This window comes from Solea solea, chromosome 20 (genome assembly GCF_958295425.1).
Source record: "Solea solea chromosome 20, fSolSol10.1, whole genome shotgun sequence".
In the NCBI taxonomy this organism is placed as follows: domain Eukaryota; kingdom Metazoa; phylum Chordata; class Actinopteri; order Pleuronectiformes; family Soleidae; genus Solea; species Solea solea.
The window spans coordinates 22,989,916-23,004,504 of NC_081153.1; the positions used below are offsets into that span (position 1 = coordinate 22,989,916).

The 14,589-nt window shown below is 41.5% G+C and overlaps 2 protein-coding genes across 2 annotated transcripts in view; one reads left to right on the forward strand and one right to left on the reverse strand.

Annotated features, from left to right (window-relative positions):
• LOC131447300 (stathmin-like) overlaps positions 1-14,589 on the reverse strand; it is a 59,489-nt gene that overhangs the window by 31,196 nt on the left and 13,704 nt on the right. The window lies entirely within an intron of this gene.
• serinc2 (serine incorporator 2) lies at positions 1,972-10,253 on the forward strand. Its single transcript, XM_058618981.1, has 10 exons — positions 1,972-2,119; positions 3,729-3,890; positions 4,808-4,995; positions 5,131-5,210; positions 6,022-6,159; positions 6,495-6,664; positions 7,990-8,080; positions 8,167-8,320; positions 9,388-9,603; positions 9,676-10,253. The coding sequence occupies exons 1-10, from the start codon at positions 2,081-2,083 to the stop codon at positions 9,812-9,814; spliced, it is 1,377 nt and encodes a 458-aa protein (XP_058474964.1). The 5' UTR covers positions 1,972-2,080; the 3' UTR covers positions 9,815-10,253.

Genomic DNA, 14,589 nt, shown 5'->3' on the forward strand with positions numbered 1-14,589 from the left:
TTTAGAATCCGTCTTTAGACATGTTGCTACACTGCTTGTGTTTCGGGATGTACAATAATATCAGCACTGGCAGATATTGTCTTTAAAATGTATTATAAAGATCTGCCAACACATACCTCCTTGCCCTCCACAACTATTATTATATTATATTATATTATATTTATATTATTATACCTGTATTCATTTGCTCAATGAAGCAAATGTATATCTACACCTGCTGTGACACATGTAGGCAAATGATCATGTCTATAATGTACATTCGACATTCTATTTTAACTCATTTTTTACAGCCTTAATATCTTTACATATTGTACATTTGTTGTTAATGCATGTTTATTATTAATTATCTTTATCTTTACTGTCTGTGCTGCTGTAACAAAGTAAATTTCCCCACTGCAGGACAAATAAGGGACTATCATACCTTATTATGTTCAAATCACCCAGAGAAAAACGCATATATACTGGAATCAGTTATTGTGCCTCCCTGGTTGTGTCATGTAGAGCATTGTTAATGAGTGCTATTGCTAACAACTGCTACCAATGGCTAGCCCAAAAAACTTTGCATTTCTGAGTTCTCAGCTGGAACACGGTGATGTCTCCCCTAATTCTGATTTATGATGTAAATGGAACGCAGCATATTTGTTGTTGTCAAGAGAGACGACTGGTATTGCTAACAGTGGCTAGCCTGTTTGAGCCCATGTTGCATTTGTGACTTCACTAGCAGTTCCAAAAGTCGGATGTAAATGAAACACAGCAAGAGCAATTATTACAGTTAGTGAGCAGCATTAACTGTGGCCCCCGCTACACCTGTAACATCGTAAGCAACGTGCAGAAAACACTTCATGCTTCTTCTTTGTTTTGCATTGAGAGGCTACACTGTTTTCAGTCCAGTTGCTAATTTAGTTTCAATTCCAAAAGAAACTTGTAGCATATCTCTTTTGGATTGTACTAATCAATGTAGTAAAATTAGGAGTGATGCATTGATTGTTTTTGATACAAGGAATAGGTAGTAAGTAATATTATTACTTTTTTTAAGGACTAATATAACAATAATAATCATGCTAATAGTACGAAGAATCATAATAATACTTATTACACATCCTGGGTAAGAAATGAATAGCTTCATAATTAATAGATTAAAAAAAGTTCAATATAAAACAGCAGTGGTTAACAGGGGATACTATCTAAACCAAATAGATAATCAGGTGCTGTGAATTGAATACATTGCCATATTCTTCTTCTTCTAAGTTAAAGTGTGTTAAATTTGGCAACAATTATTGCTATTAACTCAACTCACTCTTCCCTTCCCTGTCTGTCGAAAACCTACGTAGCCAATTCATTCAATAAAGTGATTGTACACTTAAATAAATTGGCCCTGGTTACCCTAACCCTAAATAGCTTCAATTTCTGCCAAATGAAAATAACTCCCCTAACCCTAACTAACTATTACATACCGTAGTCTCCTGTAACCGAGGCTCCTTAATCTTCTTGCGTTGGTATTTTATTTTGAAGTCCCCTCAGTGCAGTTTCCTGTGTGATTCTCACCTAATCCCTTTCTCATTGTTTCTTGCTGCTGCTACTGCTGCTGGTGCTGCTGCTGCTGCTCAAAGGATTGTACCACTGTATTTTTAGTAAGGGGTGCACCTTATCCAAACATTGTCCTCAGGCCTGTGGACAGTTTGGTTTAAAACCTTGTTCTTGCTTGACAGGAAATAAAGATGCAACTGTAGAACTGTGGCGTGTTGTTTTTCAAAGGAAGTGCAGACTCCTTTACAATCATTCCTGTTATTACAGAGGCAAACTAATAATATTAATGTAATATTAGTTCACTTGTTGTAGCTTGTTGTACATTATGTCACACCCTAAACAGGCTTAATGATATAATAAATTGGTCCTTTGATGATTCTAAACATTTACAATAACATTAACAGCAACACTGTTGCGTCAATCCAATTGAAATAAACAAACCGACACGGTCCTGTTTAAGTCTTTTATTTTGAAGGTCAAGACCGGATTCCCGCTTCTATTTTGGGTGATTTCCCGTCGTCTTTGTTTGACTTCCTGAACTCCAAAAGCAAACATGGGTGCTTGTTTGGCTCTGGGATCTCTCGCCAGCTGCGTGAGTCTACACTTTTATAACACAACACATAACGATGTCATTTCTCACAACTTCTGGGTGAAGGAACTTGGTGATGCTAACCCTAACCCGACATGACGTCGACGTGTAAAGAAACCCTCTATTTTTATGACTTAAAGCAAGTTTGTTCATGTGAAAGTAGAAACACGTTTTCTTAACGAGTGACTGTTGTAAGACGCTTTGTGTGACGTTTTAAACTTGTATTTAAACTGTTATTTTAAAGGCGTTCGTGTTCTGCGAGTTGTTTTTCAGGAAGGCGCTACTTCCGGCTTAACTCTTCCGGGATTACGTCACCTCCCTTTTAACTAACGTCACAGTTTGGAATGTTTTACTTATTTGAAAATAATCAATCTAAATTGTGAATGAACGTAAATCAGCTACATAACTGTTTAAATATCACTGTCATCAATGCTGAAGAAAACACAAATTAGTATTTTTAACTGCTTTGTGACATTTTAAAGGCCATAGTTGACAGATTAAAAGAACATGAGAATTGTCTTGAATCCAAGCATGGATGTTATATTATTTATTACATTACCAAAACACAACACAATAGTGGCCTAACAGACAAAGCCTTACCTGACATGTGTGTTGAAACTGGAAGTTTGTTTTGACATGAAGCAACAAGTATGAGATGATGCCAGCTTTTCACACATGAACTCCAAATCATGTCCAGAGAACTAGGCGTGGACTTTCTCTGGAACTGCCATTCATGTGTGTAAACGTGCTGACGGAATCTGTATCAGCACAGGATGCTAGAGGAGGCTTATGGTATGATAAACATATGCACAACTATTGTTGTATTAGTGTTACAATTACACTGTTATGAAAAACACAGCTGACTGCTCTATTTCTGACAAATCATTAGAAACAGCTTGTACCATAGACCAGGTCTGATAGGCCTGTAATGGACTGGTGACTCCTGCCGTCTCCACTCACATAAACTCACACGGACATTAACTGGACATTTGACACGAGAGCTTACAAGAGAATGTTCTGAGGGACTTTTGCAGGCACTTTTTATTTTACGCCTGAAAGCAGCTTTAGATATGTGTAGGTTTTTTTCTGCCAGTCTGAATTGGATTCTTCTGTGCGATGTGTAATACATGTGTAATACATGTGTAATACATGTGTAATACATCAGATAGCATCATTTTTTTTGTATTTACCAAAATAAGCTTTTGAGGGTTTAGGTGTCATCACCATTTTTTGGAATCTAAAGCTCAAAATGTGTTCTGCTCTGCATCTTTGATGTTTTGCAGAATGAGGGACTCTTGAATTGTCTCATCAGGTGTTTGTTGTGAAGGCTGATCTCAGTGCCTCCTGCACAGATCTTACAGGAATCCTCTGTGATTTCATTGGCAGCTCTAAAACCACTGTGAATCATCATTTATCTGGAAGCAGCGTGATGAAGGAGGAAGATGGTTGCCCTGACAGCAGACAGTCCTTGCGTGTTTGTTTTCCACACCCACAGTTGCTGCAAGACTAACTCTGATTATTCCACATCCCTGAGTCCTGGCCGGGAGTTTCATCAAATATGGATCTCTACGTGTGCCATGCTAATTACTTTCCTCTTCTTTCCTCTCTGTAGGCGTCCTGTTTGTGCGGCTCAGCCTCCTGCCTTCTCTCATCATGTTGCCCTTCAACATACAACTCCACCATAAGCCGCCTGGCCTTCTCCTTCCTGCTGCTGCTCGGGACTCTGGTGTCTGTTATTATGATTCTCCCCGGCATGGAAGAACATCTCAAAAAGGTAGTTTAGTTCAAATCAGAGATGGGCATTTTTTACCAGAAATGCTACTTGAATATTCAACGCTAATATTTATTGAATATTATCAAATCCATCTAGAATGTTGTTTTATAAATGTGTGATGGTTTTAGATGTTGGATCAGTGGTTTCCCAGGACTGGGTCGGGGTCAACAGATGGGTCATGGGGCATATTTTTTTGCGTCTCCCCACAGAAACCTTTTAATTTGGAAATGTTTTAGATAAAAATGACGTTTTAATGAATTTACCCAAACAGATATGGCTGTAAATGATCATGTTACGATTTACTATATTAGCATGTGGGTCACAATCTCTTTAAATGGCTTAAAAATCTTAAATAACTGATAATAGTATTATCAGTGCTAATGACATCAGTTAAGTTGTAGAGCGAGTCGTCTTTCAACTCGAACTTTATTGGTTCGATTCCAAGCTCTGCTAGTCAACGTGCTCATGGGCAAAGCACTTAACCTGTGAAAGTAGCTTTGAGTGGTCGTCAAGACTATAAAAGTGTTACACATTTACCATGAACTACTCTATATTGTAATAAAAGATATTAGTTGTTTGCAGCAGATCAAAGGAGGGTTGGGCAGCTTCTGTCTCTTGTAATATCTCCGTGTGAGACGAGTGGAAGTGGCTCGTTGTGCACTCACTGGTGGGGAAGTCACCTGCCGAGTGTAAAGCCTGTTAGAGACAGACATATGATCCTGGAATTAATGATAAATCACCTCATGATGCTCAATTAAAGCTTCCTGAATCCACACGTCAGCCTTAGTTTCAGTAAAGCTATGCAAATCATTTCAAATAGCTTTCCTAAGTGAACTGTAACCCAGCAACAGTGATATAATAGAGCATTTCCCCCTCATGCCGTGACAGCTGTTCAACCCTGTGTTTCACATGATCAGATTCCAGGATTCTGTGTCGGCGGGATGGCTCTACCTGGCATCGAGAACAAAGTGAACTGTGACGTCGTTGTGGGCTACAAGTCTGTGTACCGCATGTGTTTCGCCATGGCCTGCTTCTTCTTCCTCTTCTCCATCATCATGATCCGAGTGCGCAGCAGCAAGGACCCTCGAGCTGCCGTCCAGAACGGGTTCGTTCAGCTCTGTAGACCATGCTGCACTCCAGTGGCCAAACGAGGGCACTGCGTTTTAAGACTATGTTCCCTGTTGACAGATTGGCAGCATCCAGGTTACCGAGAATAACCTAACTCCTTTTTTCTACCCAGGTTCTGGTTCTTTAAATTCCTGTTGCTGGTCGGCATAACAGTGGGAGCTTTCTTCATTCCAGATGGCACCTTCACTACAGGTCTGTCCATTTGACTTGATTCAAGCGTGGGGTTGGGAGCCGACTGTTCTACATTATGAAATAATAATATAAAATAAGCAGAATATACAAATGCAAAAACGAATAAAAGTACAATGACAATATTATAAGTGACCCAGAGAAAAGCTTTGCTAAGTTGGCGGCGACAGCTAGCCACTGTCCACCATATGAGCCCATTTCAACAACTGCCATGTGTCACTCACTTGCTCTGTCTGTGGGTGCACAGAGGCAGCAACACAAATGTGCAAATACAGTAAGATACAATAGATAAGCAGTAACCATGGCAACTAATGAGTGTCAGGGTAACATTTCCATTTAAGCATTTAGCAATTAGCATTTTATCCAAAGCAACTTAGCAAAAGAGAGGAATAAGCTGCATAGAACAAGTCTTGGAAAGAACTCCACTCGATAGGACCAGTGGACTGATGGAGGGTGAGAGTGCCGAGGTCGGGTAAGTGCTAGGACAGAAGACGCTCTCAGAAGAGCTGGGTTTTCAGGAGCTTCTTGAAGATAGGCCGGGACGCCACTGTTCTGGTCATTCCACCAGCGTGGAACGATACATGAGAAGAGTCTGGATCGTCTTGTGCCGGGTGATGGTGGGAGCAGACCTGTGGAGCACCTTGTAGGCTAGCATCAGTGATTCTAAGGGAAGCCAGTGGAGCTGATGAACAGAGGGGGGACATGTGTCCTTTAAGACCAGGCCTGGACCATGGTCTGGACCATCTGTAGTGGTTTCACAGCTCAGAATGACATGAAAGAGATTCCTCGTGGATGTTTTCTTGTCTTGTCTCAGTGTGGTATTACTTCGGCGTGGTGGGCTCCTTCTTCTTCATCATCATCCAGCTCATCCTGCTCGTGGACTTCGCTCATTCCTGGAATCAGTCTTGGCTGGAGAGGGCCGAGAATGGAAACCGCAAGTGCTGGTTAGCAGGTAGAAAGTGAACACACTCTCCTTGTAATCCAACAAACCTTTACACCTTTACTCATTGGCTGACGTTGACGGCTATATGCGTTGAAAATGACTGGCAGCCAATAAGGTTCAAAATACATTTGTATGTTGTTTTATTAATTCACTCCCTTTTTAAATTCATGAATAATCATGCTTTTTGTAAGGTTTGCACATTATAAGTTATAAATTAGCCACTGTCTTTGACCGATTATACAGCAGCTAGTTATTACAACTGCTGCTGTCATCAAACCCTCAACAACATGGTCACCACCCTGCTGCATATCTGTGTAACGATGTTGTCGCTCTCTCTCCTGTAGCTCTGCTGTCTTTCACCCTCGTCTTCTACGCTCTGGCTTTCACCGCTGTCGTGCTCTTCTACGTGTTTTACACCAAACCTGACGACTGCACCGAGCACAAGGTCGTCATCAGCCTCAACCTCATATTCTGTATCGTCGTGTCCGTCGTGTCAATTCTCCCCACAGTTCAGGTAAAGGAGACGTATGACATGCTGAAGCTATGTGATAACCTGAAGGCTGGACATTCTCCAGAAACCCTAACCCTAACCCGAAGGTATATTGATTATTGATTCACAGTTTTCTAACTGTAAATGAACTAAACATTTAATAAAGTTATTCAGGTAAATTAAGGCTTTCATTCACACATTGAGGAACTAAACTAAAATTATAAAAGCAACTGCAGCAAAAGTCAGTCCAGCCTCCGTTAGTGTCAGAGTGTTGTCGCCTTCTCGTGTTGCATTTATGTCTGTGTCCTTCACACCGTGTTGAGTGATAAGTGAGTGAAACACAGTCTTCACAGATTCAGGGTTGAGTAAACTGTGAATCCTGTGCAAGGACAGACACTTAACTTTCGATGACTTGTAATGTGTCAAATCCAACAAATGATTTGTGTGTTCTGCCGTTATTGTGGCAGCAGGTTGCAGACACTCACTGACCAAAGTTTTCCTCCAACATAGCCACGTACTAGCTCGCTAACAGAACCTGTCGAGGGAATAAGTTAAAGTCACATGGGTTTATGATGCAGTGAACCACTGTGACTCCACAGCAATATACAGTGGATGCTGCTCCCTGGCATCAACAAGCCAGCTGGACTTTATCTGGTAAACTGTCAAAGCCACAGATGCAGAGATGTTCTACCGTCAGTGTCTGAAGTCACACGCTACCCAGAATATTTAGTGGTGAATTAGAGTCCAGTGTCTCCCAACCCTGGTCCTCAGGGAACACCTGAGAACACCTCAGATCAACAGCTCGTTATCAGGCTTCTGCAGAGCAGGGTGACGAGCTGTTGATCTGAGGTGTTCTCAGGTGTTCCCTGAGGACCAGGGTTGGGAAACACAATCAAACATCATTTTCATCATCATAATCGATTGATCTATTGATTATTTACTTGTTTTTTTGAAATAATGATGTTCTCAGATGTTTTCAGTTTGAATGATTTCTTTGTTGTATAAAGTAAACAATCAAGAAAAGCAAGCATAGACTTGTTTTAAATATTTAAAAATATTCAAACCGATCGACTAGATTATCTAAATAGTTGACGATTCATTTCATTGTCAATCTAATTATTCACATACTTTTTTGTTTAAATCGCATTGGTGTGATTTCCAGTTTAAGGTAAATCACACCGAGTTATAAATCCAGTGGACTTTGTGCCTTTGTGGATTTTACTGTGTAAACCGACTGTAGTTGCAGAGGTCACAGGTTAAACTCTTTAATTACCTGACACTTGAACTAAAAACAAAATGTAATTGAAAGATGATGCAACTTTGAGTTTCCTGTGATTTCCTGTCTGCAGGAGGCTCAGCCCAGCTCAGGTCTGCTCCAGGCCTCCCTCATCTCCCTCTACACCATGTATGTGACCTGGTCAGGCATGACCAACAACCCCAGTGAGTTCCACCGCAGTTTCCACTAATCGTAGTTAGAAGTAAGAGCTTCTCTGTCATTTGTCATTTGTGTCTTTCTCTGACTTCAGACCGACAGTGTAACCCCAGCCTGTTGAGCCTGGTGCAGCCCAACAGTCCAACTCCACCACCTGGACCAGTGGTCCCCCATCCGGACATCCAGTGGTGGGATGCACAAAGCATTGTGGGATTGGTCCTCTTCCTGTGCTGTACTCTCTATGCCAGGTATTCTGTCCTCACCACAGAGAGGGAATGATGCAAGTCGTCTTCCACCTGGAAGGTTGCGGCTCCGCGGGTCTACATGCCAGTGTGGCTCTTCCATTCCTTCTGGATCCAAAATCTTAATTATCCAAAGATTTGCTCTGAAATATTATGATTTTATAGCAACTTCGCTCTCGTCATGTTACGACTTTTTACTCGTCATGTTACGACTCTTTACTCGTCATGTTACGACTTTGCTCTCGTCATGTTTACGACTTCGCTCTCGTCATGTTACGACTTTTTACTCGTCATGTTACGACTTTTTACTCGTCATGTTACGACTTTGCTCTCGTCATGTTTACGACTTCGCTCTCGTCATGTTACGACTTTTTACTCGTCATGTTACGACTTTTTACTCGTCATGTTACGACTTTTTACTCGTCATGTTACGACTTTGCTCTCGTCATGTTTACGACTTCGCTCTCGTCATGTTACGACTTTTTATTCGTCATTTTACGACTTAGCTCTCGTCATGTTACGACTTTGCTCTCGTCATGTTACGACTTTGCTCTCGTCATGTTTACGACTCCGCTCTCGTCATGTTACGACTTTTTACTCGTCATGTTACGACTTTTTACTCGTCATGTTACGACTTTGCTCTCGTCACGTTACGACTTTGCTCTCGTCACGTTAGGACTTTGCTCTCGTCATGTTACGACTTTGCTCTCGTCACGTTAGGACTTTGCTCTCGTCACATTACGACTTTGCTCTCGTCACGTTACGACTTTGCTCTCGTCACGTTACGACTTTGCTCTCGTCACGTTACGACTTTGCTCTCGTCATATTACGACTTGACGACAAGAATAAAGTTGCGATCCTTCCACAACAAAATCATAATGGGGAATAGTCACAATATAACAAAAGTGGTGTTATATTAGCAGAAACAAAGACACAACATTACCAGAATAAATAAGTCATGAAACAGATACAGGCTCTGATACAGTGTGGAATGAATAGCTGTGATAGACATGTGTATGAATGTGTGTGAATAACAAAACTAGCCTTCAGTGATCTGTTCAATTCCTCCACAGTATCCGCTCCTCCAACAACACCCAGGTGAACAAGCTGATGCAGACCGAGGAGGGCCAAGGTCTGACCTCCGACTATGAGGCCCCCGCCGGGGAGGACGGAGCCCGGCGGGCTGTGGACAACGAAGAGGACGGAGTCACGTACAGTTACTCTTTCTTCCACTTCAGCCTCTTTCTGGCTTCTCTCTACATCATGATGACGCTCACTAACTGGTACCAGTAAGTATCTAAGTTCTTTTCTGGCTAACCCCTGAATAAGAGACGGCCCAACAACTGTTTCTGCTTCACCAGGCCTGAGGCCGACTTCCAGGCCATGCAGACCGCCATGCCGGCCGTCTGGGTGAAGATCTGCTCCAGCTGGCTCGGCCTGGCCATCTACCTGTGGACGCTGGTGGCCCCGCTCGTCCTTCCCAACAGAGATTTCAGCTAAAACATTGTTCGATAGCCTCGTGCTATTATCGCCTTGAAGGAGAAATAGCTTTAGCCTCAAAATGCTCTGATTGAATAGAGGAAGAGCTCAGAATTCCACATTTACACGTTGAAAGCCAAACTGGTGTCTTGCTTTGTTTCTGACTTGAAGCCTTCGAAGCTAAATGTTGATGTTGAGCTTTAATTAATCACAGGTTGATTTAGCGTCTTTCACTGTTACAAATATTAGAATTGAGAGCACTTCATGCCATTATAGGACCAAGCCAATGCCGTCTTTAATACATGTTCATACTAAGTGCTGCCTGCATCAAGATGGACCTTTTCTACTTTTTTTAATGTACAAATTTGCTCAGGTGCCGTTTGATAACAATATCATTTTATTCTATTTTGCTCCAACCTTTGTTCTTTTTACAATAAAATAAAGTACACAATTTGTCTTTGGTCAGAGTTGGCAGTACTTCTGTCCAGTAGGTGGAGCTCTTGTACACACAGGATTATTTTGAATCGCTCTGTTTTCTATAGAAATATCATCATGTCCAGTCAGCAGGGATTTCTACTGCCCCTCTCTCCATGAGTCACATGATCCTGCCAAAATGGGATTTGCTATGCAGAATACCCTGCTGCAGGACACACACACACACACACACACACACACACACACACAGACACACACACATTATAAGTAATGTAGAGAATGTGGTCGTTTCTCCGTCACTAGATGAGCATGAGCCGGAGTCCTGAACACAACACTTGACAATGTTCATTCCAGGCTTGTGTTGTTAGGGGATGAGGGTTGTGTACTGTACACACACTGACCCACACAGTCACAGCTGGTATAACCATACATGGCTCACATGAATGATGTGTTTATGACAACAAATCCATTCATTACAACGTCATAGTAAGTGTCGGGATGCATGGAGCGTGTGTTTGAGACCTCTGTTTTCACTGAGGATGAGCCTCCGTGTCTCAGGCTGCTTCAATATACCTTAAAACAAACCCAGAAATGTCCCTTTAATTTATATTACACCTACGACGGAGTATTCGGGCCACATTAAGGGAAAAAGACTCCAAGAAGAAAGTGGTAATATTCTAACCTGTTGTTTTAGAAGAGGAGAGCGAGAGAAGAACCAGGCGGACTTGGAGGAAATGGCTGCTTTTGTGGAGCGGGAAATACTTGAACTGGTCGACTGCATCAGCGGCCATTCAGAGGGGTTTTGTGGTTTCTCTCGTTGATCATATGACTCCATATGCCATTGGGCGTAGGGGTCTCTTCAGTGCTCTCCAGACCTCGACTCCTTCTGGATCCAAAATCTTAATGATCAGTCGGATTGTTTGTCAAGAAACCACAAACCTCTGTGATGGCCGCTGATGCAGTCGACCAGTTCAAGTATTTATTTCCTGCTCCACGAAAGCAGCCATTTACTTTACAAAGTCCTGATACTTATGACAATGTGATGCTGATGTGTGTGTGTTTGTGAAACCTATAATACAATTCCATGAAATGCTCCACAGCATGTTCCTGTGTGTGAGTGGGTTTCCTCCTACAGTCGAAAACATGGACCACAGGGGTGAGTGTCTCTGTGATGGACTGTGACCCCCCCGCCTTTCGCCCTATGTCAGCTGACCATCGTGTGGAGTCTAAGGCAGTAGACAGTGAGTGAGTTTCCTCACTTTAAATAGTTGTGAATATATAAAGTTATAAAGAAATGATCCAGGAGGATTCTACATGTGTGACAATAATCCAAGTTAAACTCTGTGTGGGGTGTAGTCAGAGCCTTGTGTCCGTGGTGACAGCTTTCATGAGCCACAGAGCACAGACCATCATCTATTGGACCTCTTCAGTCAACCTGTGCACATTGTTTCAGAGATGCTGAAAATTGGTCCTGCAACTTTGGCACGTCACCACGGAGGTACAGTGGAAAGTGTCTCACTGGCGCCATCACAGTTTGGTATGGAAACTGCACTGTTCAGCACATCTGTGGAGCAGCCTTCAAGGAACTGAAGGCGTTTAAACGGAGAACTGAGAACTGGGGTTTTTGTTGTGTGATGTCCTAAAACGTACACTGAACACAGAATGCTTTTCATGGTCATCACCTCGGAGCACACTTCTGGTTTCTGCCAGTGTGGAGATGATGTCTCTGCTGGACATTGTCCAGTTTAGAAGGGACATAATCTGCCACACTAAGTGTTATATTAACACCACCTACTGTGTCATGCCCTAGTAGACGAGGCCGACGCAGGCCACTGTCTCTCTCTCCACTGTCGACATGAGATTCCATGCAGAACAATGAGCGAGTGACATAAAGCAAGAGAGAGAGAGAGAGAGAGAGAGAGAGAGAGAGTCAGCCTGTGAAATGAACTTTCCAAGATCTCTGTCTCACCAAAAAGAATTACAAAGACTGACCTTGACCAAGATCCCAGGGACAATCACTTGTCCAGATGCAGAGCGTGCTGCAAATCAATAACAGTGGGTGCCGTGGGCAAAGTTGCTCTCCCATCTTAAGCTGTTAGCACTTTCGGTCCTTGAATTCGAGGGAATTGGTCCTGCAAAGTCCTTGAATTTGAAAGGTATGAAAGCCTGACCTTGAAACCCCAGTCTGCTTTAAATCTAGCTGAAACTACCTTGTGTCTGACCTGTGACATCAAAAAGCCTCCGACACAGCTGTTTCACTCTCAGTTAGTGACTGGGACTCCTTAAAAAAACGTTTGGAAACCCCAGAGTTGGATTTTTCTTCTGTTTCATTTTGTAAATCTATAAAAAACAAACAATTGACAATTGCACAGCTGACATAGGGCGAGAGGCGGGGTCACACCATCAAAGGGACACAGCGACACACAAGCATCCACACTCACACACACAGAGAGAACATGTGAACACTTGCTGCGAATGCAAGAGTTTGTTGTGCTTCTCATTTTATGTAATTGATTAGACAGTAAAACAAACCTATTTAATTAATGATTTTTACTTGATTTATTCATCTACATTTATATAGTTTACTACTATTTTAATGGGCAACTTAAAGGAAATATTTATCAGAACATAAAACAGGGTGAGTCCAAGCAGGAAGTGGTCATTTGTTGTGTAATGTTTGAATAACAGTCGACATGAAAATGAGCTTCTACTTCTCACTGGATCTATGACGACTTTACGCTCTCAGTTTCAGGTCTTCTTCAATAGAGTGGACACCAGTGTGATTGACAGCTGATGTCGTCCAATCAGAGCCTGACATCTGTGAAAACAAACATGGAGCTGCCGGCAGCATCAGCAACCTCCCAGCGGAGCTCAGACACCTGGCAACGCAGGTGAGAAAACACACTTTTCAAGTGCAGCCCCTGAAGTCTTCATTAAACTACACACACTATCTGGGTCAGGCAGCACCTTCATGATTTTGTTTAAAAGGACTTTGTTATATGAAGGAAAGAAATCATGAAATACACTACTTCGATTAATAATCAATCCATGCATTGATTGTTTGTGCCCTAACCTTTTCTATTCCTGGTTTTTTATGTATTCTACAGAATTAAACCTCAATATTAAAACTGAGAAATGATTCAATCAAATGTTTGTTGAATAATTGATGATCATTTCTCCTGAAAACACATGATTGAGAATGAGATCACGTTTCTGCGTCTAAAGTGTAAAAAAACGACATAATCATTCCAAAGACATGTTTACATATATATATATATATATATAACATATATATAACTTACTTACTTACTTCATACTACTTTAGTGTATATTATACGGTATATTATTTTTGCAGATCAATCTGAATGTTTTGTGTGATGGGCACAATTTTGATCAGAATCTACTCACTGATCCATAACAGTAAACCTAATATATTCATATATGTATATATGACCATCCATGTAAGCCATGAAATATCGCAGCTGTAATAAAGTAAATAAAGTAATAGACCAGTGTTTGAGTGATGCTGCTGTGGCACAACATCATTATAATCACTGAGTGCAGCGGGGACTGGTGCTGACTGCTTTATGATGATGATGATGATGATGATGATGATGATGATGATGATGATATCATGATGCTGAGGAGGTGGAGGGCTGGGTCTGGTCCCGAACAACACTGGACCCGACATTCATTCTGTGGGAATGTATCTATTTTATTCATTAATCTGTGTTTGTTGTTGAATTTCATATTTTAAAAAAACAAACAAAAACAAAATACACAGAAACAAAATGCACTCCCGGGTTCACCACAGTATGTATAAATGTATAAACCGAATAACCTGATTATTAACCATTTTAAACACTGGTTTCATTTGTACAATCTCAGTCTCACCTTGACTGACAAATATACATTACATTAAGATTTGTTTTTTTATTTCTTATTTAATAACATAATATCAACAGTTCTTATATCTTAAATATTAAGCCATGATATATCTGAGGGTATAAATTAGTAGCGTATTGTTCAATAACAGTATGTGCTGACGAGGACATTGTCAAGCTAGCGAAAAGTAAACAATACCGTGTTTCCGGTCTAAAATGTAACCTATGACTTGTAAAACAGAGCAAGCGTTAAAACAGTTGCAGTCAAAATATCAGTCGATGCCAAATGTAAGTTAATAATACGACTCAAAGACACGAGTTGCGCATTCTCAGGTTTGAACTCGTCTGCTATTTTGTCAGCATCCCATATCCTTTAGCCTACCCGCTTTTATTGTGAAAGTCGCATTTGAGCATTTCCTGTCCGTGAGAGAGACTCTGTGCTGACTTGACGTAGCTGGTGAAGCGGTGACCGCAGCG

Bases quoted from the DNA above. Each gene is read 5' to 3' on its own strand.
- serinc2 (XM_058618981.1), top strand. From the start codon at position 2,081: ATGGGTGCTTGTTTGGCTCTGGGATCTCTCGCCAGCTGC. The intron at 6,160-6,494 runs GTAGAAAGTGAA...TCTCTCCTGTAG, and splicing joins CCGCAAGTGCTGGTTAGCAG to CTCTGCTGTCTTTCACCCTC. The intron at 9,604-9,675 runs GTAAGTATCTAA...CTGCTTCACCAG, and splicing joins ACGCTCACTAACTGGTACCA to GCCTGAGGCCGACTTCCAGG.